The sequence below is a fragment of the Leptodactylus fuscus genome, chromosome 6 (assembly GCF_031893055.1).
Source record: "Leptodactylus fuscus isolate aLepFus1 chromosome 6, aLepFus1.hap2, whole genome shotgun sequence".
NCBI lineage: Eukaryota > Metazoa > Chordata > Amphibia > Anura > Leptodactylidae > Leptodactylus > Leptodactylus fuscus.
In genome coordinates this window covers 133,141,546-133,167,079 of record NC_134270.1, presented here as the reverse complement: position 1 = coordinate 133,167,079, position 25,534 = coordinate 133,141,546, and the positions used below count along the sequence as shown (strand labels likewise).

The following is a 25,534-nucleotide window of genomic DNA, read 5'->3' as shown; positions in this document are numbered from 1 at the left end:
CCTTTTAACACGTAAACAACATATTCCAGACCATTATTTTAATATAACAGCCTAAAGTTTCACTCTATCATTGATGGTTCAATGTCTACATAGAACATTGCAGTCTTTGTATGTGATTTGCATGCTGGGATAGATAGATAGATAGATAGATAGATAGATAGATAGATAGATAGATAGATAGATAGATAGGTACCTGTAAAGTAAACCGCTTTAAAAGAGCCTAGCTAACCTGTTAGGAATGGGCCTAGCAATAATCCTGTCAGCTTTAATTAGCATCTTGCAGAATAATGAATGCAGCTCTGGGCTATAATAGATTCTGCATCTTGGATTTAAAGGGAGTCTACCACCAGATCTGCCTACATATAGCTATTAGCAATGGGCATGTGTGGTGGTGAACTCCCTTTAATGCAAAGTAAATAGCATGTTGGAGACAATAAGTACATTAGAAAAATAGTGATTCTGCAGAACTGACTGACTGCAAAATAAATGACTCAATCTTCCTTTGTAAAATATGACATAGTGGAAAGGTTCCAAAAGCAAATGGCTTCAAGAGAACAAAAGGGAAGGGAGTAAGAACTGGCTGCTATCTAGGTGTAGTATTTAGAAACAATGGAATCAATAAGGTGAACTCATTGGTGCATGCTCTCACCTTAGTATATTGTGCAAGGCAGGGCACAACACCTTGAAGCATTTTATGACTCAATGCAAGCAGCCCAAGATCTGCAAGTCAGTCATGTGAGTAGCAAAGTATCCTTACCTTTGGTAGACTTTTGCAAGAACTACAGACATAGGGGAATGATGAAGTCTGCATTGCAGAGCAGAAGTGAAGAATTTTTAAAAAATATATTACAGGTTGTTTTGGTCTTTTGTCCAAAAGGAAGGGGGCCCATTGAGCCGGCAGAGTGAATGCTATAATAAGTATGTCTCAGATTTATTGTATCTGGAAGGGAAACTTCCAAAGTGATGCAGCTTCCTGCTGGTATGAGCAGGGGAACACTTAGGGTATGTTCACATGGAGGAAAAGGTCGCCTTGTGAACATTCCGCACGGCTAGCCACGACGGGATACAGATGCAGCATCCGTCATCGAATCCCGCTCCTGTTTAAGCCTGAATGAATGGGCCTAAACAGGAGCGTGTCTCGAGCCGCGAACTACTAGCCGAGAACTACTAGCGGGAAAAAAAGCAAGCGGCTCCCATTGAAATCAATGGGAGCCATTTTTGAAGGCAGATTTTGAGGCGGAATCTGAGTTAAAATCCACCTGCAAAAAACTCTGTGTGAACATACCCTAACAGGATGCTCAACTGAAAGAGCAGGAGAAAAAGTGTTTGGCATTTCCTATTTCTCCCAACAATCATGAGCAACTATTGGTATAAGCAGCAATTTCTAGACTTGCGCAGGACTGTGTGTGAAGGAAAGAGCTGACATAAGATATGTATCCTGTATAGGGGTCGGGTGTAGATAAATGGGGCACAGGGGCTGTGTACTTTAGTCCACTATGTTAATTCTGTTGACATGTAAAATAAAAAAGAAATCTGGCTGCAGAATGTGTTAAAAATAATAGGCACAACTTACTTGTTAAACCCCCTACCATATGGCTGAAGTTTCCCTAGACCCCCACTAGTCTATTTTTTAACTTTTTATTGATGACTATAGCATGTTAGCCAAAGTCAATAAGAGATTCATGTGTTTTATGTGTGTAGAGTTTGTGCAGAATTTCTATAAACTGCCTTATACATAAGTAATTTTAATGTGTGTATGGAGCATATGTGAGTGGTAAGCAGGGCCGGCTCCAGGTTTTTATGGGCCCTTGGGCAACAGAGCCTCAGTGGGCCCCCTTGTGGAGCAAATCATATGGCAACAGTAAAACAGCAGGTACCACAGAGACCCAAATATTTTATTTAGAAAAAAAATATGTAAACTTAGAAAAACACTAGTGCAAAATAGAGAAAGTGCAAGATATCAGGGAAACTTTAAAAAAAATTTCTTCTCTGTAAGTTTTAAACTTCTAAACAATTTTAAACATTTTATGCTAAGTTTTGCTAGATCTTTAACAGTAGTTACTTTTCTTAGGCACAGTCTCTGCTGAGACACTACTAAAGGTTCTCAGCAGAGGCTCTTGCTCTACCCAGCCTGTACTGAGACCCCCTAATAAAAACAGCTAAAAATTCCATTCTTCCCCCCTGCCTCTCTCCCCCTCTCCCCCCCCCTCTCCCCCCTCCCTCTCCCCCTGAAGAATACTCACCAGCGGGGAGCCCGGTCCTCTCCTTCTTGCTTGTAGGAGGCGGGAGTCGGGACACTGAGCGCCACTGCGGCCGGACGAAGCAAGTGACGTCACGCAGGAGTGCGGCGTCACCTACGCAGCTGGCTGGCGAAGACGCTCCGAAGCGATGAGTGATTCTGCGGGGAGGGGGGGGGGGGGTGCTCACAGCAGCCAGGCTTCAGCATACCTCCCAACTTTTGAAGAACCGAAGGACGCAGATCTGAGTTGAAATCGGGACATACCTCCCGCTGACCTGCGTTCTGTGCTGGGGCAGCCCAAGTATGCCATGTGCTGACGCCGGCCCTGGTGGTAAGGGTATACCATGTATACTATGTGTAAGTGCTCTGTGCATTGTCATACCCTCCATCTGTCTTAGATTCAGTGGGACAGTCCCGGATTACAGGTCCCGTCCCATGATCCCGGTCAGTATGACTCAGATTCAACCCATCTGCGGACACAGATGAGTTGAATACAGTGGTGAAGAAGGATCGGACAGCTCCTGCCTCACCTCTGTGCCTCTGCTTGCTCCAGGAGCAGTAGGCGCAATGTGGAGACAATTGGAGGAGGAGGACATTAAACTGGGGGCAACTAGAGGAGGGCGTTAAACTGAGAGCAACTAGAGGTGAAAATTAAAGTGAGGACAACAAGAGGGAGGACATTAAACCAGACATTATTTCTCCAGTTACCCCAGTTGACTATTAGTATGACACACCACTTGTTGTATTGTTGTAGATAGGAGATGCATTGTTAGCCTCTATTCCAGCAATGCAATAGCTAAAATTGCAGAGGTTCTGGGCATATTAGCTCTGACGGGCTGGCGGATGGAGCTTGCCAGACCACACATCTAACACTCCCAAAGCCAAGGAATCGCCAACTATTGGATCCACACCTCCATTTGTGCGGCTTGTGCTTAACATGTACTGTATGTATATTGATTTGTGTCATAAATGTATATCACCCTATAACTTCTACTATTTCTCTTTTAGACATGTTTTCTTTGGATATCCTGCAAACATTGTGTCCAGATATATGTAAATGTTACTAGGTAAGTTGCTAAACTAATAACTATATATTATATATATTATAAAACTGCAAAAGCACATATAATTTCAGTGTGCTTCTCCCAATTGGCTCCTCCCTGTTGGCTTGGCTAGATGGACATGTCTCTTACTTCATGCAAATAGAGAAAATCCTTTTAATCATGCAAGCTGGGCTTGTAGAAGACTATGGCACGTTGCCCAGAAAACATTCCACAAAGGCAATGATCTTACTGATTTCGGGTCAGGAAGTAATATAATCCACATTAGGCTGGGGACTCACATGGCGTAAACGGAAACTCGCTGGAAAATAAACGCAGTGTTTCACAGTCACAGCAAAGTCTAGTGAATCCCATCCCCACTTTGCGAAAAATCTGCAAAGAGCAGCATGTCAATTATAGCTAAAGAAACGCCGGTGGTTATCCTATAGGTAAAATAGAAACAGAAAGTCTGCAGAGGAAACCTCTGCAGATTGTCTATGGAAAGCACTGGAGAAAAAAAATGCAATTTGCACCGCAGTTGTTTCCCGCAGTGCTTTTTTGCTGCAACCCGCTACATGGTTTCTTTGCCTTAAAGAGGATGTCCTGTAACCCCTTGAATTATATATAATATTACACTGCCACCACTACGCTGAATCCCCCAGGGTTTTTTTTATCCTTTGGCTAGCACCACCTACAGTATATGGGGCAGTGATTGACAATATCTATAAAGTGCTGTGGAATAAGTTGGTGCTATAGCAGTAAGCAAAATAAAGGAATAAACATAGTTAATAACACAAGTCCATCAAATGCAACATATTATCCTACTGTGTTGATGCTTCATAAATTGCAGTCCTTGTATACAGCACAAACACACAGTCACAAAAAATATGGTTGTTTGTGGCCATACTTTAATCTGCAATTGTGGATCAAATGTACAGTCATATGAAGGAGGCCTTACTCAGTTTTTTAGTCATTAATGTAATAGCTGCAAAACCTGTTTTCTGGGTCCAGGTGCATAACTTCCCATGTATCCACTAGAAAATGAATTTGCCATTTGTATGAAGATCCCCAGGACCCTATGTAATTTTACACTATCCTTCTCCTTTGACTACTTTACACAGCTTAGAGCTAGGGTTGAGCCCATCTTGACTTTTCAGGATCGATTTTGAAATCTGATTTGCGATCATTTTTCATACGAACCCGATCTCGATCCCAATTCCGATCCCAATGCAAGTCAATGGAATTTTTTTACTCGGATCGGATTTTAAAAACAATCCTATTGAATCCTATTGAACGCTTTAATTGTTAGAATCCACGCTGTGTAGTGATTTTTTTTAATCACTAAGTAGCCAGATGATTTTTTTTTTTTTTTTTTTTTTATAATCCTCTGGCTACTTAGTCCCCCCTGGTGTCCACTTACCTGCAGAGATGGCTGGTCCGGTGCCCAGTGTTCTCGTTCTTCTTCGCCTCGCTGCCCCCTGCCTCCCAGGTTAGGAGAGTGTGGGTGGGTACTGGGAGGGAAGACGTCACGTCTCCCCGAGTGTGGGCGGGTACAGGGAGGGGAGACGTCACGTCTCCCCGCCCTGTACCCGCCCACACTCTCCTAAGTCACAAGCCCCGCCTTCTTCCTAGATCTTTAACACTAACCTGGGAGGTGGGGACAGCGAGGCGAAGAAGAACGAGAACTCCGGTCACTGGACCAGCCATCTCTACAGGTAAGTAGCTACTAGAGATGTTAGCTAGTCTCCCATTAGAATGAATGGACGCAGCCGGCGTGCAGGGGGTTAAGGCTGTGTGCCGGCTGCTTCCATTAATTCCTATGGAACCGCAGCGTATACTCAGTGCGAAGGCTAACATTGGCCAGTAGCAAAGCATTGTGGGAAATAATCACCAATCTCGATCCCACCTAAAAAGATCGTGTTCGGAATTCCGATCACGATCATGAAATTTTCTCGATCGCCGATCAGAATCCGATCTTTTCCGAACACGATCGCTCAACAATACTTAGAACCTACCGCAAATATTTAACTTGTAATTTGTAATCCATCAACGAAGGATATGGGTCCAGTGCTGACTCCTGTCTAAGCATGTACCTTTAGCCATCCTTTATTTTCTATCCGTAAATCAGATGGTAATCCGTTTACATATATTTCCCTTAATCCCAGTACTCTCATTTTATGTACAAAGCTTTTATCTGGTACAGTATAAGACACCTTTGACAAGTTCAGATATACTGAGGATCTCAGTGGTGGAATAAATGTTTAATTTCATACGACTGTGCTTTGCCAGACTCACAACCCCTTTCAGGTCAACAAGGTCTGTCTGTGTGACATACAACCGAATATAATACTTAAATAGTAAAACACTTTAATAGTCTGCAACGCTGAGAAGCCCTGAACCTATCTTAATGCCGGATTTAACCATGACATCACTCATAGACTTGGAATTTACTAACGTCATTTACATGTATTATAAGGCTTATAAGGTCAGTGAATGTCATTTTAGTCATTTGCAAGGCATAATATGGACATATATGACACATGATATAATGTATATGCCACTTACAGATTATATCATATAATCTGCTTGCCACAATCATTACTCACCAAATGGCTTTTGAATTAATTATGTATGAAAACCCAAAAGGGACTTTTAGGTAAAGGAGATCCCAGTTTCCTTTTACTTTAGAAAATACATGTCCACACATTACTTTACCTAGCTCTGTTCGTTGTACTATTAGATTGTCCTAATAGGACAATCACAGGTTCCTATGGAGCCCACTATAGGGTTTTTGTAAGATTCTGGACTAAGTAAATAGAAAAAGAATTGTTATATTAAAGAGGTCCTCTGCTGTCAAAAGACCTTATCTGAAGCTAAGCAACACATTAGATTAATATCAAGCAGAGGATACAAGTCTAGGGTCATTACCAAACCGGAGAGGGAGGTTAGGGTGGTAGACAGTGACGAGAGAGGAGATATAGGGAGGTGCAGTGCTATGGATGGATTTGTGGGTTAGAGTGATAACTTTATATTGTATTCTGTGATGGATGGGCAACCAATAAATTGACTGACACCACGGTTAGGTCGGTTAGTAGATGGAGAGAACACAAGAAGTTCAGTTTTTGAAAGATTCCATTTCAGATAAAGAGAAGACCTGATGTTAGAGACAGCAGAGACGTTCAGTGGTGTTCTGTAATAGAGCAGGAGTTTTGTAAGGGCTAGTTCACGCGGGGCAAGGAGGCGGATTTTGACAGCGGATTTCTCCTCAAAATCCGCCTCCATACAATGGTGGTCTATGGAGTCCACTAGTGTTCCTTTTTCTGCTATCAGCAACATGCCGATAGCGGAAAAAAGAAGCGAGCTGCCCTTTCTTCAGGCGGATTCCGCGGCTTTCGCCTAGTGGCAGCAACCTCTGGTGTCGGCTCATTCATTTGAGCCGACTCTGGAGAGGAAAACCGCGACGGTCATGGCAGGCGGGTTTTGACGCGAGAGTGACGCGGCTACCTGCATCACTCTCGGTGCCAAAATCCGCCCCCGTGTGAACGAGCTCTAATGGTCTATGCCCATTGTTGTGCTCTCTTTCCTAATAATTACCAGCTTGCCTTCGCTTCACACCATGTGGTTCTAACACCCCCCTGCTCCTGTATATTCCATTCTGTGTACCACCTGGTCCAGCCATGTAGGCCTAACAAACTCGCCTGTGAGCGTACCTCAGCCAATCCGCTGACTGCTTCTGCCTATATTAGTCTGCTCAGCCCTCTGAACCCTGTCCAAGCAACATTGAATCTGTGGTTTCTAATTCTGGGAGGGTTCCATACTACACTGCAAGTGGATTATCGTTCACTGACCCCTGCTTGTTTATTAACCAAGCTTCTGATCCTGATTTTTTTCTGCTGCCTACTTGTTTATTACCTCATCCTGTCCTGGACTACTGAACCTGAGCTGCCCCCCTGACCCATTGGCTTGTCTAGGATTTTGTTTGTCTGTCACCTGCCATTGAACTTAGGTCTGTTCTCTGCTATCCCTCTGTCTGTAACGTCTGGTGAGTCGTACCAGAATCTATCTGGTCTCTGGTCAGCAGCCAGCTATCCCAGTAGCCCTCCGGTAGGGAGCGCAGTGGGTCCACACATCTGCTCATTGTTACAAGGACAAATAGCCTTCAACTGCAGAAAACGCACAATTTAAACATTTTGGCCTTGCTGTCTGGGGATGTTAAATCCCTGTCCTGGCTGTATCTCAGGCTTTAGTGAGAGCACAGACTTAGAAGAGTTACTATGCCACAAATTGGTGTCGCATGAACTACTGTTATATCATGTGTTGTGATGTACTTACATTATGTTGTGTTGGGGATTACAAGGGACCTTGATATATGTTGTCGAGTTTCTAATCAGGTAATCAATATGAGCTCGGAGAAGATACATGCACACGTGTTGTGCGTACAATGAATTCTGTTTATTGAGGAGTGTCAGTGTATCTGTGGAAGAAAATAATGGCTTTATGCCAGCTTACACATCACAAATTACATCATATCAAGCATGCCATACAAATGGTTAAAAAATGAATGGGCCTTCTGCATGACTAGCACATGCACATCACATGCGTTTCCGGTATCCGTCATCTTAGCATCTGATGATATTAGCTCAGATGGCCTTGGACATCTCATAAAACATTTTTAATGAGATCTAACTCTTATTGCCAAACTTCGGCCTTCATGTTAACAAGCAGTATCAAAGGACACTGTGGCCACACACCCCGAAACATGGCTAAGGGCCCAGAAAATACTATCTTAAACCGTGAAGATTGTCTCAAGGCTGCCCATTCAGCAAAAGTCTTTTAGTGAGTTCAAACACAGCTGTTTAAGACAGAATTGATGGAGAGGAGACAAAATGGAGTCAATTGATACAAGATGGCGTCTTAACTCTAACAATTGCACAATTGTATCACTTAAATTGAATGTTCTCGTACCGTGTTAGCCAGTGGGTAGGAAATATAAAGAAAACAAAAAACTTGATAGTCTTCAGTATTTGATACCTTTTTAATGACTAACTAATAATGATGACAGATTACGTTTCGGAAGTCTAGGCTCCTTTCTCAAGTAAATTTAAAAACCATTTCTGAAGGATGCATATTTATGTACAAAAGGACACATAGGGATAGAATTCTAGGAGGAAGGGGGGTAGAGGGTTATTAGTAATTGGTAGAAACAATGTAAACAATTCCAGGTTCTTATAAGTTCTCAGGGTCTCAGGTCAGTGATTTCTGTAAGATGCCATAAACCCATGTGAAAGATTTAACCCCTTCTCCAGTGTTTGAAGCAGGGTCATAAGTTTATACTCATAAATCCGTCGCTCTTTCCTTGATTTAAAATTTCCTCTTAAAACCAAAATTTTCATGTGATCGGTGATATTATGATCCTCATTGAAGAAATGTTTTGGTACGGGAAGGTCCAGTGTTAGGGAACCCTGGAACGGGGACACAAGAGACAGTGAGCCCTAAGCTTATGCCCCCCGCTCTCCCTTCCTATTGCCAGGCCCTAACCTATGTAATAGGCGTTAACCACAAAGACGTTCCCTCCCTGAGTATGTGACACACAAAACGCAGACAAGACGAACAACAACAATGGGAAGTCAACTTAGCCAAGGGTCAGTAACAGTCGGGCAATGCAGTACCAAATTGGAGTCCAAAAAGAGAAGTCAGTGAGGAAAGCCAAAGGTCAAGTATAATAGAGTAATCAGAACAGAGACAGTAAAGAGCAAGTATACGCACGGCAATAACAAGCACTGGTGTGGCTGGGAGCCAAGGCTATATAGGGAGGAAGAACCTGCCCAAGGAGTTGACAGGAAGGCAGGCCGTCAATCACAGGGCAAGGTCAGATTAACCATTAGAGGATCAGAACCAACTGAAGGTGAAGGAGATGGGTGTGGTGGGAAATCAATTACCAAAGAAAAGGCATAGGGCAGTGTTCAGACAGTGCAAAGAGAAACCAACAGAATAAATTACAACCGAACACATCTCCTGCGCCGCAGCGTGCGGCCGGATGATGACGCCAACGCCCGGATGGGCAAAGATGTTACATCCAGTCTTCGTTCTCTAATTGTATGGCGATGTGAATTCATATGCATTCTAAGCTGCTGTCCGGTCTCTCCAACATACAGCTTTTCAGTGGAACATTTGGAGCACATTATTAAATACAATACATTAGGTGTGTTACAGGTGAACGTACCTTGGATTTGATCAAATCAACTATACTGGATACAAACAAAAGACTGCCATCTAACATCAGTGCCCAGGAAAGAAGGGCCATACAATCCCTGAGAAATAACAAAGACATCATCATTAAACCAGTGGACAAAGGTGACCCTTGGGATCACCTGCAATAGACAGCAGGTCAGATGGAAACAGGTCAGGCACAACAGCATCTTAGTCATAGGAGAGTGCAGTGCCAGCTATATGATAGAGCAGCTATACAGCCACTGCCCAGGCGGTGGTAAGTAGTCACCAAGGTCTGATCACACAAGTGCTCAGTTGACAACTATGTAATGAGTAAGCTCAACATAATTGTAACTCCGACACATGGTGCAGCACAGAGTACCATACAGTGGGACATAACGTATATGAAGCCCAGTACCACTGTACAACCTCCTGCAGTTGGTCCTGGATGAGGCCTTACAGTCTAAGGATATGAAGAATTACAATATACAAGGCTACATTTAGATGTGGAGCGATACATGCAGATATCCTTGCCGATATTCCCCTTTGCATTATACACAGTAAAGTCCGCAGCACATTTTCCCATATATTCTGTGCCAAACAAGACGCACAGTAAATTCTAATTTCCGTAGCATGGGCAATAGTCACTTAGGTTTTATAAAATCATTCTGTAGTTTCCCCATATCACCTTATTCAGACTGTAAGCTAAAAGCAAAAAAAAGGTAAAAAAGTACAATAGGCACAAATCACATCTACAATAAAACCATAACACAGGGATTAAAACTGATTCATTTGTTGCATCACATTTGTAATCCCTTTTGATCTTTGGTCAACAAAGAAAGTTCTGCCAAAAAACCCTAATCCAACATGTGACAGGAGACTTAAAGGATTTAGGTATGAAACATCATTGATACCAGTGGTTACTATTTTATAGTTGCTAGGTGCATCCATAATACCATGCCGTGCACCTTCCATGTGCCTCCCATATAAGCCGTAGCATCAGCTGAATGCAATTTAGAAAGCATCCCAAAATGTATACCATGACTAACACTATCGGTAAGGACAATTATATGATAAAGATCCTGGGTGACAATGGATCTAGATAAGAGTGACTTGTTCGGTGACAAAAGCAAGCAAAATAACTAAATAACAATCATAGTTGTACATTCACCGATGTTACATTTGTATATCTAATATCTAACAATGACATGTCCTAACATATAGGGTGTAGCTATATGAGCTCCCGCTGTGGTTAGATGTCTGAACCTGACACTGTAATAGTAAAATAATCCACTATTTACTTTCTGGGTGGCACGTACTCATATGAAGAGAGGGGTTCCCATCAGTGTATTTTGCATTTATCAAACAAGTTACTGTTGCCGCTGTGTCTGTCTGGCAACAATATCACTTTGTAAATTGGCTGACGTCCTGGAAGGATTACCGACTGCGTTACAAGTGACAGTGTGTACCGGTTTTGCGATTCTTTTTGGCATCTGGATACATGTTTGTTATAATGAATGTTACCAGTGATATTTGCAGCTACAGAGATGAATTAACTGAAACTCAGTTTGGTACGTGTCCACCTTTACACTGATAGTATGTCTATGATAAAACCCCTAAGATAGGGGCTTAACTAGCAAAGGCTGGGATCCACAGAAAACGTATGATTTGGGGCCCTGCCACACCATAGCACCCCTTTTCTTGGGGCCCACACAGGATGATGCCCCATTTACTGACACTATAATGTCTCATAGCGGCCCCTCCACATAGTATAATAGCCCCTCCATATAATATTATGTTTATAGCGGCCTCTACACAAAGTATTATGTCCCACATTAGACCCTTTACACAGTATTATGTACAATAGCAGCCCCTACACACAATATTATGTCCCATAATGGTCCTTCCACATAATGGATCACATAGCGGACCACCCACAAACTACTATTATACTCTAGAGTCTTTTCAGACCCCAAAGTATAATGATTGGATACCTTGGGGAGGTGAGAAAACATAAAAACCAGTGTTACTCATCTTTCCTGGGCTCCGGCACTCTCCCTGCTGCTTTAGGCCTTCTTCAATCTCAGCATAGATGTCAATATGTATCGCGACGCTGGTCAGGCCCATGTGATGCCTGTGACATCACTAAAACAGCCTGAAGATTGAAGAGAGTCACACTGGAGTGTAGGAGAGGTAAGTAACAGTGGTTCCCCAAATAAATACTCTTGGTGCAGGCCCACGACCTCACTCACTGATCAAGAATCCTGCTCACAGCTGCATCCGATTCCCCTTCTGCACTTCAGGCGGTTACAGCGAAATGATATGGGACTTAGCAGAAGAAGCGGAGGCAGCTCTGAGCAGGAGTGGAGATAAGTAAGTAAATAGGGCCTGTTACCTGCTGCGGTCACTCCTGCAGGTAAAGACCTGGTAAAAAAAAAAAGGTATCATAGGCCAGCAAGACTTCCTAAGGTCCCAGGACCTGTGGCAGCCGCTGTGGCTGCTACCCCATTACTCATACCATAGCCCTATGATATCTACATCACTTAGTGATAACATTAGCACCACCTTCCTAATAAAGCCTAGTTAGTTCCCGTTGTGCTATTAAAACAGCTCTGACTTGTCTTTGGCACTAGCTGATCTGTGAATGATTCCTGTGGTGTCTGCACCAAGACATTAGCAGCAGATCCTTTAAGTCTATAAGTTATGAGGTGCGGCCTCCATGAATCAAACTTGTTTTTCCAGCACATCCCTTGATGGATTTGAGATCTGGAGGCCAAATTATTATGTTCAATTGTTTATCATTTTCCTAAAACCATTCCTAAGCAATAGTTTTAGTGGTGAAAGGTGCATTATCCTGCTGAAAGAGGGCACTGCCTTTAGGGAATACCATTGGGGGGCTACTTGGACTGTGCAATGTTTAGGTGGTACATAGGAAAAAGTTTCCTGTATTAGCATGTCATCAGTGCTGTCTGTGTAATGCTAGATTAGACACTAGTGTTCAGGTTTTTGTTCTTCGGGTCTGCTTGGGGACCTAAAAAACAGAAACCCTAATTGTTTAAAAAGCGGTTGCCCCGAGAAACAAGTGGACCCCATAGACTAATGAGGTCCACCAATTACTTTCTGTTTCCTTAGAACTTGTAACTTTATTGATAATCCTTGATTGTAAGTGATTGAAATAGCCATTTTCTTTACTTAGGGTCCAGTGGGCAGTGTTGGGGACATTAAAGTGTCCTCATAAGAGTATGTTGCAGAGTTCCAAATTAGATAATTAATTAACAGGCCTAGATGGACTGCAGCCATCTCTCTTTTAAGCCTGGAGAACTGATTAAAGACACAAGATGGTAGTGTATCAATAGAGTTCTGATTTTATTATAAGAAAAAGGTAGTTTAAATACATTACAGACAAAGAGCTGGCTTGGCTATTCTAATTAGTATATAACATGATTGGTCATAGAGATATAAGACAAACCTGGCACATGACTATTGGCTGAGGCCTGATATAATCTGCATCTCATTATAATTTTCAGAACTGGGATGGACTTTCCCATGAAACAAAGAAGGATTCAAAAATACTTATGTGTGAGCTAACATCCCAGACTATGTCTATATGTATATATCATGGAAAAAGAGATAAGATGACATGTTGCAACTTAATTAACAATTAGCTACATAGATTCTGTCTATACAAACTCTAAGTGACCTTCATAAACCATAAAATATGACAAAGTGCCCAGATACCATAAGATTAATACTTTTGTTGGTTATGTGTCCATACATCATGTAAAGGAGGTAAGAGATATACAAAGTCAGCTGCATCTTCTCAAAATGAGGCCTTTGAGAGATAATGATTAGCAACCTCTGCATTAACGTTCATTATCACATTCCTTAAAGTCTAACAAAGGGCCTCCTTGACTTAAGCAGAAAAATCAGTTTATATGTGAAAGAGCACAAGATGGCTGCCAAAATACAAAGATGGAGGACTTAACTCTAACAGCAGTGCATACAGTGATAGCTGTCAATCACTGTGTAGGAACGCCCACTGGACTTTTGAGTATATTAAAAGCAGGGCTATCAATCAAGTTATACTGTACACTTTTCCACAAATTTACATATCAATCTATTCAATTTCTGCTGCAGAAAGGAATGATTGCATTGTCAACATGACAGGTTTCCTTCATCATATACAGTATGTATAAGTCATGTTACATGACTGGAATTCCTCTTGCCTAAGTAAGCTATGGAAATGGGAACCTAGGACTAGTGATTATGCACATGCAATAGCAAAATGAGTCATTACTTATAATGCAGGGGTGGACATACAGTACTGCTTGCTTTACCAATTGTGTTAAGCAGGCCTGGGGAAGGGGGGCCCACAGGCCAGCAGTGTGAAAATGATAATGACTACATAGTGGCCAACAGCGCCAAATCTGCCATGATTGTCCTGAAATATTAGTCACAATCCATACAATTTTGGATCATGGTCCAAAAAGGGTTTGGGGATTGTGGACACCAAACTTATAAATGGGCATTCCCAGCAGCAGGACTCACATACCTCAATTCCTACTAACAAAAAATTGGTATCTATTATTTCTTCTCTGAGGAAACACTGTGAGGGTGCATTCACACTGAGTATACACTGACTGATTCTGAACGTTAAAACACGTAGGGAATCAGCGCGTACAAAGCAGATCCCATTCATTTCAATGGGAGCCGACATATGTGCACTCCCCATTGAAATGAATGGGCTGCTTTTTTCCTTATTATGCATGTATCACATTGAAACCAATAGGGAAAAAAGCAGCCCATTCATTTCAATGGGGAGCGCACGTATGCCGGCTCCCATTGAAATGAATGGGATCTGCTTTGTACGCGCTCATTCTGAACATGTTTTAACGTTCAGAATCAGTCAGCGTATACTCAGTGTAAATGCACCCTGATTGTGTCCAGTCACATAGTAATGCTGCCTCCTGCTGGTATCAAACCCTGGGAGCTGTGGCCTGACAACATGAGACATCTCATCTGCTTGAGCAAAGAAGGAGAAAGACAGAGCAGAAATAACAGCATCGCTTCTGCCGCTGCTGGCTTCAAGCAGAGCAGAAGCATAGCGATGTTGCTGGCTTCACCTGTGCCGGTGTCTAACACTCCCCGGCATCCACTGTAATAGAGAGGTGGATGCTGGGGACGGTTAGACGCCGACACAGGTGAAGCCAGCAACATCGCTATGCTTCTGCCCTTCATGAAGCCAGCAGCGGCAGAAGCGATGCTGTTATTCCGCTCCGGGGTCACATATGCAAAGCCAAGCGGCGAGAAGCCGCCGGCCCTGCGTGCACGCTCATAGACCAGTCTAGCCTTCACAATGCGAATACAGACCCGGAACCTTGTCGGGTCTGTATTCGCATTGTGAAGCCTAGACTGGTCTATGAGCGCGCACGCAGGGCCGGCGGCATCTCTCCGATTGGCTTTGCATATGTGACCCCACCCACCAATGACGCAACAAAGCCGGAAAACAGAAGATTTCACAGAAATGAAGACGGGTGAGTATGCAACGTGGGAATACCCCTTTAAGGCTGGTGTACCATACACCAGTTTTAATAAATGTTCCAACTGGTGCAGGGACTGAGAAATGTATGAAGAGGCTCTGGACTAAGTCCCTGCACCAGAATGGAAGTATATGCCAAAAAAAGCGGCGTGAGTTTTAATAAATCTGACAGACTGAGTCACAAATGCCGATCCCTGCCTTGCACTTTCCACATTCGCAAAATATGGTGAGCAAGCGAGCCTCACTTTCTAAGAAACGAATGCTCCTTTGAGCTATGTTATGGGAAACCTGCCACCAAATTATTGCTGCCTATTTCAAGGTAGAGTAGTGACAGAGACTGTGATTTCAGTGCTGGGTGACTTGCTGTTTGTCTTGCTGTACTTTTCAAAAAATCACTGTTGTCAGCTTTAGCTGAGGCTGGAGTCACCGCAATGTTATGTGCTATGCGCTTTCTCCACCCACTGCTGCTGATTGACTGCTTTCTCTCCATACTAGTACAGGAAGAAAGATGTCAATCAGCAGCAGGAAAGTGGGGAGAGCAGCTGCTTCATGAAAATGAGTCAAAAGCATTCAGCTCCTGCAACAAGAAAATAGAAAGTTTATACAGCTGCTAGATAACAAAGCATAAGGCCTTGTTCACATTGGCAGTGGTATTCTGTCAGGGGGAGTTCGCATGACGAATCCCCTGAACGGAATACCGAATGCAACTGCAACTGGTGTGCCAGCTAAAGCACAAGATCTCCACAGGGAACATGCAGACAGGAAGTAGTTTGCAATCCACTTTCCTGTCTGTATGATTTATGTGGGCAGCGCGCGGCAAGCACATGAACCCCATTATAGTCTATGGGCTCCGTGTGCTTTCACTGCACACCACTTGCAAATGCGTTGGGTATTCCTTCTGGAGGGGGTCCTCATGCGGACTCCCCCGTACAGAATACCAACACAGATGTGAACGAAGGATGAAACTGGAGACAGAAGGTTCTCCTCACCCATCATCATAAATTTATTAAAGGTCACTAAAAACTGTCACTAGAATTGTCACAAAAAATTGTTCAAACCAAGTTAATATGAAAAAACATTTTTTAACCCCTTTCCTCCGAGGGCATTTTGTGATTTTCGAGCGATCACCATGTTTACTCACCCGACATCCACCGTAATAGTACGGTGGATGTCGGGAAAGGGTTAAAGAATTTTTGATTATTTTATTTTTAATTTTCAATGTCACTAACTTTTTTTTTTTTTTTTAAGTACAATATCCTGCTATTTCCTCTGTCCACCAAAGCCTGAGAGCAGCCTTACGGTGTATAAAAACACCCCCCCAAAAGGCCAAAAAAAAAATGCCATTGCCATGCTCACATTACAGGTTCTATTCTCCATCCCCAAAATGTGTCATCTTTGTAACATTTCCGTAAGGGAGAGGAAAATTTATTTTAAAAATGTTTTTAGCAGCACTTTGTTCTATTAAAAACATATCAAAAATGGGAAAAACTGATTCTTTTTACTTCCTTTTTTGTTTCCATTCTCCTGGATAATAAAGTATAAACATGCAAAAACAACCAGAAAAAAATAACCAGATAACCAAATTCCAAAAAGAACAGAGAGGATAAAGTTACATGAGAACTCTACAAGAAGTACACATATTGTGACAAAGCAGTCTGCATATATTGGCAATTAGTTACTAGCAAAAGCTATATTGGATATATTCATTATAATCAATTATATATTATATTAGGTATTCTAATAATGATCTTTGTCTAGCTCTGCAGCCATTGAAGGCTCGGAGACCACACACACTTTTTGCACAGGGGCTCATTGCTGTGAGTATCCTGTTATATTGTGCTTTTTGGAAGAGTATGACATCATAAAGCTCTACCTGCACAGGTGAACATTTCTACCTCCTCAGGAGAGCTGGAATGATGCCACCTTGCAGTAATGGTGCAACTTTCTGATACGCAATGTCCACACTAGATCAATACAGCCTAAAGCACATTTATTCACCTTGCAACCTTTCCTTGTAATGACGAAATAACCTTTGTTCTAAATTCAACCTCTGCTGAGGAATCTCACCACTTATGACATCTCTTATTAGAATCAGGGCTCGTTGTGAGGAGTATAAAATATAATAGAGCTGCACCCAGCATTCATTCCAAGCCTACGCAGGACTTTCTTAGGATTACGGTAAGTATTAATATAAACATGAATCATCCAGCTTTATCATGCAAAGTCGACACAAACACAATCGTATGTCAAGATAACTGTGTCACTTCTGGAAATGCAACAACCTGTGGAATCGATTGTTACATTGGGAGACAAGGGTGGCATAAGTGTCAATATGAAGAGTGACTTCTACTGTGCACAGGTTGAAGAGAAGCCTGAGAAGCCCGACTGGAAATGTTTCTCACACTTTTCTGTTTCAATAGTTTCTTTATTTTGTTCAGGAAAGAAAAAGAACTGATGCTAGGCTCACGTCTGTGTTGGGGTTTCCGTTATTTGGTTCCGCTTGGGGACCCAAAAAACGCAAACCCAATCCACTGTAATGGATCTACTGGGTTTCCGCCCGCTTTCCAACCAAAAATGTGGAGAGAAAAGTCCTTCTCTCAATGCATAGAGAGGATATACATTGTGTCATGAAATACTTGATATACTATATACATCAAGTTGGTTCAGTCCACAGTCGTGCTGTTTACAAAAGTTCAATAGTGTACAAGTGTTTGACACAGCAGTACATCCATTAAAAACTTTATATAAATAATACTTAAAGAACTGGGGGGAATCATCTGAATTACTTATATGTAAGAGACTGACAGTGTCTCGAAATATTCTAAAATGGGAGAGGATGCAAACTTGGATGATTTTGAGCAAAAAGATAAGATAAGGTATTCCCATGTCCCTTGCTCACCAGTCTTCACTGCTGTAAAGACTTCTTTCTTCCTGGTTTTCGGCATCAATTGGTGGGAGAGGTTTTATATACAAAGCCAGCGGCGAGATTACGTCGCTTCAATGCCACTGGACTTGTCTGCACGCTCCCGATGCAGCTAGGCACGGGACATACAGTTCTTTAATAAGATGGTGAGACAAGTCTCCCAGCCTTCATATATCTCCCAAGTATATATTTCAGCTCCGCTTTTTTACCTATTGCTTTCAATGTGATACGCACGTATTACATTGAAAGCAATAGGTAAAAAGCCTCCCATTCATTGCAATGGGTAGCGCATGAATGCCGGCACCCATAGAAATGAATGGGAGCTGCTTTTTATGCGCTCATTCTGAACGAGTTTGCTGTATGAGCCCCACAAATGGCCACTTACACCAGCTTACAATCTATGAGGTAGCAGGGGAGGTATCAGAGGTAGCGTTTCTTATACAATGGTCAGACAATCTTGTAAAAGAGGTTTCTGTCATTGCACAAACATAAAATTGTATGAACTGTCAACAGTCGTGTCCTTTAATGTACATGTGGTACTTCGATATATGAAGTTAGTCTGAAACGGCATCATATTCTCTGGGGTAATGTGGGAGTGTGAACAGAGGAGAGTTTGTTTTAGGGATTCTATCTAAGGAAGGGTTTATATTAGTAATTGTGATAAGCATTGTAAGATGTATCTTTAGTCAGTGCTTGAAGCTGTAGAAATTGGGAGTTAATCTGATTGTCCGGGGTAGAGCATTCCAGAGAAGTGGTGCAACTCGGGAGAAGTCTTGTATACGAGCGTGTTAGCGATGTAAGTGTTAGGTCATTGAGTGAGCGGAGAACACGGGTTTGGTGTTAGAGATGAGGGAGGAAATGTAGGGAGGTGCGGCATTATGGAGAGCCTTGTGGATGAGGGTGATAAGTTTATATTGAATTCTATAATGAATAGGCACATTTCAATACTGGTGCATGGCAGTCTCCCTGAATTATTAAGTGGCCAGACTGCAGTATGGGATTGGATTAAGATTGGTGTACAGAATGCCAGTCTATAAATTCCCTGTGTTTGTTAATAAGCTCTTACAAACCATTGAAAACATGAAAAGAATTGTCTTGGGAGCTGGAAAAGGCAACCACCTTATTCTCAGTTTTACTCAGACAGTACGGCTAAGGCCCCATGTAGCGGGCCGCAACAAAAAAAGAGCTGCAAGAACACCACCATGGCAACACATCGCGTTTTTTCCTGCAGCACTTTTCACACGAACTAAGGGAAATCTCTGTAGACTTTCTGCTTCCATTATTCCAATAGTGAAACTCCTGGCGTTTCTATAGGAAGAATTGACATTCTGCAATTTCCCAAAACCGCAACGGAAACAGAAGGAAACACATTTCTCTCGAATAAAATACATTACCAAGTTTCTTCAAATAATTATTATTAGAGGTATGCTTTAATCAAATTAGAGCTAAGTTAAAGGTGGGTACACGTGTACTCTCATGAGACTATTCCACATGACCCTACTAAGAATGTAAATATTCTGTATATTTTGTAACCTATGTATCTATAGTAGTTAATATTGGTGGACGTCTCACATTTTCCTCACTTCAGGTGTTTTCTGATGGTCTTGTTGTGTCTTAATCTGCTCATATGGATTGTTGCTGTTGCTGAAGAGTCCAGACATCACACTGATGAACTACAGAGAGATCTACAGAAAAATCGTTCTGAACATACTAATAGCACCGATAGTGAACATGAAGGTACACACAGCTTTCGGCTATGTTCACATGTGGTAGTGTGACTATTGATTTTCACTGCAGATTTACACAGTTTATATGGTAAATTCCAGGACAATGTATGTGAATGAGTGAAAACCAGAGTATGTGGCATATATTCAGATCCACACAGTGCTCATTCTGTTGCATATTTTGACCTTGGATTTTGTTCTTTGAAATGTGTGCATCAAAATTACCAGTCCAATCCTGTAGTGATCGGCACAGAGGCAGCCACATTGTTCTATAAATCCTAGCCCTATACCTATGTTATATAGATGATAATACGATAAAGGAGTATATTTGATATAGGAGTATATTTGCTTAGCTATATTCAGAATTCCCACAGAAGTGATAGAAGAGCACCACACATATATGGACACTTCAATTAAAGGGGTATTCCCACGTCACATACTCACCAGTCTTCACTGCTGTAAAATCTTCTTTCTTCCTGGTTTCTTGTATCATTTGGTGGGCGGTATTTCACATGTAACCTGCCGTTTAGCTCCGCCCCAAATTAGTGTGTAGCTCCGCCCACCCATATTGGACTATGAAGTACAGGCAGGAGCAACTCCATTCTGTGTTACATACAGAGACTGCCTGTCTCTGCCATAATGAACACAATTGAATTAGCTAGCCTAATAACTGGGAGAACAGAAGAAATGAAAGCAGCTCCTCTCCCCTATCTGATAACAGGAAGCTAGGTCACATGGTGTAGACACAGGAATAGCTAGATACACAGGCTCGCTCCCTGCACTTAGCCCCTCCTCCCTCCCGGCTGAGAGCAGCAGATACATCACTTGACTTTTGAGCAGATAAGTCAAGGGCTGTGTCAACAATGAATTGAATAAAGTAAGATAGTGGACAAATAAAGCAGTTTTGCTGAAGCAGTGTATTTAGGAAAAGTCTTACATCCACATTAACAAGCAGTATAGATAGGATCCTTGTGATGGGACAACCCCTCTAACTCACCTACAGATGTCTCCACCCGTAGCTTATATTGAATTATATTGAATAACTCCGATTTCTCATAAATTCAATTCAGTGCTATACAGTGACATGCTAACAAACCCTCGAAAGATTGCAATTCACGACATGACCATTAGGTAGCCAGACACATATACAGTACAGTACAGTAAACACATATAGGATATCACTTTGTGAAACAATGATGTGGAAAAATATTGTCTCAAAACACTGGCCACATCTGTATTGTAATGAGCTGGAACAGCACCCAAAAGCTCAGAAATGGTGATACAGCTTCACATGTTTCCTTGTCAGACATCGCAAAGCTTTTCCTGAATTTAGTTTGTTCTTTCACTGGGTTTATATTGAAAATAGCAAATTTCCCAAATAATTGCAAGTGGACAAAGAAGCTTTCTCAGCACCAATGTAAACAGCAAAAATACAGATTTATTGCTAAGGCTACATCCACATTTGCAATAGAGTCTCTGGTGGAAACACTGTCACAATGTCTCCCTGAAGTCAGCAGAAGTACACCAAATTCAGTCAGTCAGGCTAGGTATGAAAGCTATTTTAGTGGTCCACCTAACTTGTTCAGGTCCTCTGACGGACCAGAACATCAGAGAGCCGATGCTAATGTTAACTTATCATAACTGGGTTATAAAAATGTCAATATTTCTTTCATTTCTTTCTATACATCTCTAACAGATAATACAAGTAAACAGATGTATTTGCTTTTACAGGTGAGTCATGTGGATGCAAGTCGCGGTGCATGAATGATTCCACAGTGTTTGCCTACTTGTACCCCTTCAACATTGAGTATAACCTGTTTGCTGCCGCTATGATATACATCATGTGGAAGAATGTAGGACGTCAGATTGATGAAAATGCTTCCCACTACCATGGAATAGGACCTGGAGTCCGTCAACATATACCTCTCCTGGGACTTATGGCTGGCCTGATCATTTTGATAGTTGGTCTAGTGATGTTTATCATGTATGAAATGGGTAGGAGTAACCATCTTAAGCACTGGCTGTCACTGAAAACCTTCTACATTTTTCATGTAGTCAGTCTCATTCTTATGTGCTTAGCCAATGTAATAGGAATTATTATCTTCAGATTAGATAAGAGAGGCATGTCCAATGAGAAGAACCCGAGTCGTACTCTGGACATGGCTCTACTACTTTTAGCAACCTTAGGCCAATATGCCATCTCTTATTACTCTATTATAGCCATGGTGTCTACAAAACCCTTCAGTAGTTTGTGTGGATTAACCCTTAGTTATTCAATCTTGATGATTGTTCAGCACAGTATACAGAATGCTTTCATCATCGAGGGGTTGCACCGTCTTCCACCCAATGTATTATTTAGACCTCTTAGTTCACACGTCCCTAGCTCTACAGGACAACATGATACCATGAAACAGGCTCCTGAACCAGATGCAGAACAAGATATGGAAAGAAGACAATCTCTTACAGGTGCCCCAAAGAATTCAAACAGGAGAATGACAAGACGAGAAACCTTGACTGCTCACATCAAAAGTCACCTCAAGAAGAGAAAGACCATGAAAGATGTGTACTTGTTTCTTTTCCTCAGTAACATAATAGTAAGTTACAATGTATTTCTACAGTGATTTTGTCTATCTCTTATATGATTTATCTAGTTATGAAATCGTGTTTAGAGTTTCCTTTACACATATAAATTATCAATAACATATGGCAGTCCCCTTGTTTAAAGGAACTGCAGCCACTTCATTGATTACCATTGTCCATCTTCCTCACTGCCGTCTACATAGTAGCAGCAATGCACTTTTGTCTCAGTTACTTGAATTCAGGGTTAAGGGGATATCGTCACTCCTTAGGGAGAGACCACCAGGTTAGTCTTCTTTACACCGGGCTGACGAGATGCAATAACATCGAAACGGCCGTCCTCGGTTGAGAGACTATACCTGGTAATAATCCCAGCATCATTGCAAAACAAAGGCCTCTTGGAAGGTCGAGCATGATGGGGAGCAGCCTTTATTGGGCCATATCACTGAGATTCTGTCTTCCTAATTACATCAGGGAAGACAAGCTTGCACATTCCAGTGCGCGCCCTCTATTGGTTTGCAACACTGAGGAACCTGACTTCCTAATTACATCATGGAAGACAGATTTGCATATTCTTCCCATGGTTACTTGAATTCACTAAACTTTTTGTGTGCATGTAGATGGACTGTAAATGAAGATGAAATCACTAATTTTTCTATGTAGCGCTCACATGATTGTTGTGGCCCTTCAAACAGCTGATCCCAAGAGATCAAATAAAACATTTTTTAGTTGGTTATGCGTTTTAGTTTAATGTCGGTGAACCAATTTTGGTAACTGGAAGTAATATGTGTGGAGGTCTCCTGATGCTCCCCCAACCTACAATGTATTTGCATTTGATAGTTTGCTGGCCTTATCGTATTTCTCTACTAAGTAATGTTTCTTCCGTCTTCCACAGTTCTGGATTATGCCTGCCTTTGGAGCCCGGATACGATTTGACAATGACTTAGAAGTAAATTTTTATGGTTTCACATTATGGGCCATCATTACCAACATTTGTCTTCCTTTTGGGATCTTCTACCGTATGCACGCAGCGGCTACCTTGTTGGAGCTTTACAGCATGTCATAAGGGACCATATAATCTCCTCTCCATATAATTGATCCCTCTGTGGTGACATCATCATTGGTGGACGTTTGAAGCACTATGGAGCTATAAAACGAAAGACTACAATGTTCACAGATACATGAATATACTGGGATTTTGGTAAACTTCAGATATAGATAATATTTTATGCTTAATAAAGGAAAATTGCATCTTTTCTATGGTTTGGAGAACCTGAAGACTGGAGATTCAAAAAGGAACATTGACAAATAAAAGTGTTTTATAATGACTTTAGTAGCAGATGTCAGCCAAATTAGATGTAAAGAAGACAGAAAAAATGCATGACAAAGAGTAAAGAGACACTAAGAAGGGCTCCATATAGATTTGGAAAATAGGAAAATTAGTACCGTATATACTCGAGTATAAGCCGAATTTTTCAGCCCAGTTTTTATGCTGAAAAAGCCCCCATCGGCTTATACTCAAGTCAGCAAAAAGAGAATTTTTTTTTTTTTTTTTTTTTTAGGAGGGGGGTCTATGACCAGCCGTAATATCAATGTATAGAATCTCCCATAAAATAGTGCAAAAAAAAAAAAAAAAGATTTAAATAAATAAAAAAATAAAAGTTCTAAATCCCTCCTTTCCCTAGAATACATATAAAAGTAGAAAATGACTGTGACACACATACACATTAGGTATCCCAGTGTCTGACAGTGCCCGGTCTACTGAATATAGGGGATCTGCAGTGCTCCTGTTCTGTCGGGAAGGGGTTAATAGGAGCACTGCAGATCCCCTATATTCAGCCAGGCTGAATTCCACGTGGGGGAAGAAAAAACCTCAGTCCTCAAGCTTAGGGAAGGGGCAGACAGACAACCAAAACACCCCCTCCCCTTCCTCAGCAACTACTGCACCCAAAAACAACGACCATTTTCATTTTTGAAATTTTCCAGTAGCTGATGCATTTCCCCCCCTCGGCTTATACTGGAGTCAATAAGTTTTCCCAGTTTTTTGTGGTAAAATTAGGGGCCTCGGTTTATATTCGGGTCGGTTTATACTCGAGTATATATGGTAAATAGTTTTGTGGTTAACTCTGGTTTCAACTTTACATTGTTCACTGTGCGCTTTGTGTGACATGTTACCTTTATTTTGTTAGTCGTTACAATTACAACTATTCCCAGATTATTTAGTTTTTTTATGTTTAACTACTTTTGCACAATAAAACCACTTTATTAAAATAAATAATTAGTTTTAGAATCACGATTTTCTGAAAACCATTTATTTTTACTTTTAACATAATAAATCTATGTCTTGGGGAAATTGAGTTTATTTTTGTGAATAATAAAAAAATAATAATTTTGTAGCTTTTAACATGTTGAACTTTTTTATTTTTTTTACTAGTCCTACTAGGGGACTTGAATTTACGATCACTTGTATAATACTTTGCAATACTTCTGCTAAGCCTCTTTGGCTTCTGAACATGACAGAGCTCAAGGCCATGGGAAGGCTGACATATTACATATACACACATTGACTGTGGGATGCAATCTCTGAGTCTTTGTGTATTCTGGTGCGCACACACCTACAATATTTATGTGGACATATAAGTCTATTAAATCTATTGGAATATAATTATACTTTCACTATACTTTTATGTCTATATAACAGAACTTGCCTGAATCTGCTGTAAGTGCTATTCATCCAGGAGTGGCAGAACAGAGATGAATGTACCCCCAGGACAAGGTCCTTTTATCCTAAACCTAATTTTCCCATTCCGTGCATTCCTCTCTAAAACCATGCCTTTGGATTACTTAAGGTCTCCGACACAATGCCCTAAGGGGACATACATTCTCTCATTGTTACACCATAACAAGATGAGAAATATGTATTGTGTTTTCATGTATAAAGAAACCTGCATCTCAATGCATATAATAAAGAGGCACAAGTGTTTGCTTAATTGTCACAGCCCTTTCAAGAAATTGAGTATCATGGGTGCTGAGATCTGAACCCCACCGATCTAACGCTGATGGTATATTCTAAGGCCTTGTATACACATAATACATATTTCAAGTTCATTCATTTTCCATCTTTTGACAAGTCTTTTGATTAATCTTGTTGGACATTGATGGTTCTGGTTGGAGTGAACAGAACCCTTATCCCTTACATTTTAATTGTCTAATTCAGTTTTTGCAGGTGTTAAGAGTCTCAGTGTCTGTGTTTATCCAGCTAAGGGTAAGTTCAGACGGAGT

The 25,534-nt window shown here is 41.5% G+C and overlaps 1 protein-coding gene across 1 annotated transcript in view; it reads left to right on the top strand.

Moving 5' to 3' along the window:
- LOC142208634 (proton channel OTOP2-like) overlaps nt 1-23,853 on the top strand; it is a 34,386-nt gene extending 10,533 nt beyond the window's left edge. The window contains exons 3-6 of the mRNA XM_075277263.1: nt 3,248-3,306; nt 19,540-19,688; nt 21,407-22,269; nt 23,148-23,853. Of these exons, the coding sequence (XP_075133364.1) occupies nt 3,248-3,306; nt 19,540-19,688; nt 21,407-22,269; nt 23,148-23,318 (1,242 nt within the window). The 3' untranslated portion in view covers nt 23,319-23,853. The remainder of the gene's footprint in view (nt 1-3,247; nt 3,307-19,539; nt 19,689-21,406; nt 22,270-23,147) is intronic.
- The last annotated feature ends 1,681 nt before the right edge of the window (nt 23,854-25,534 follow it).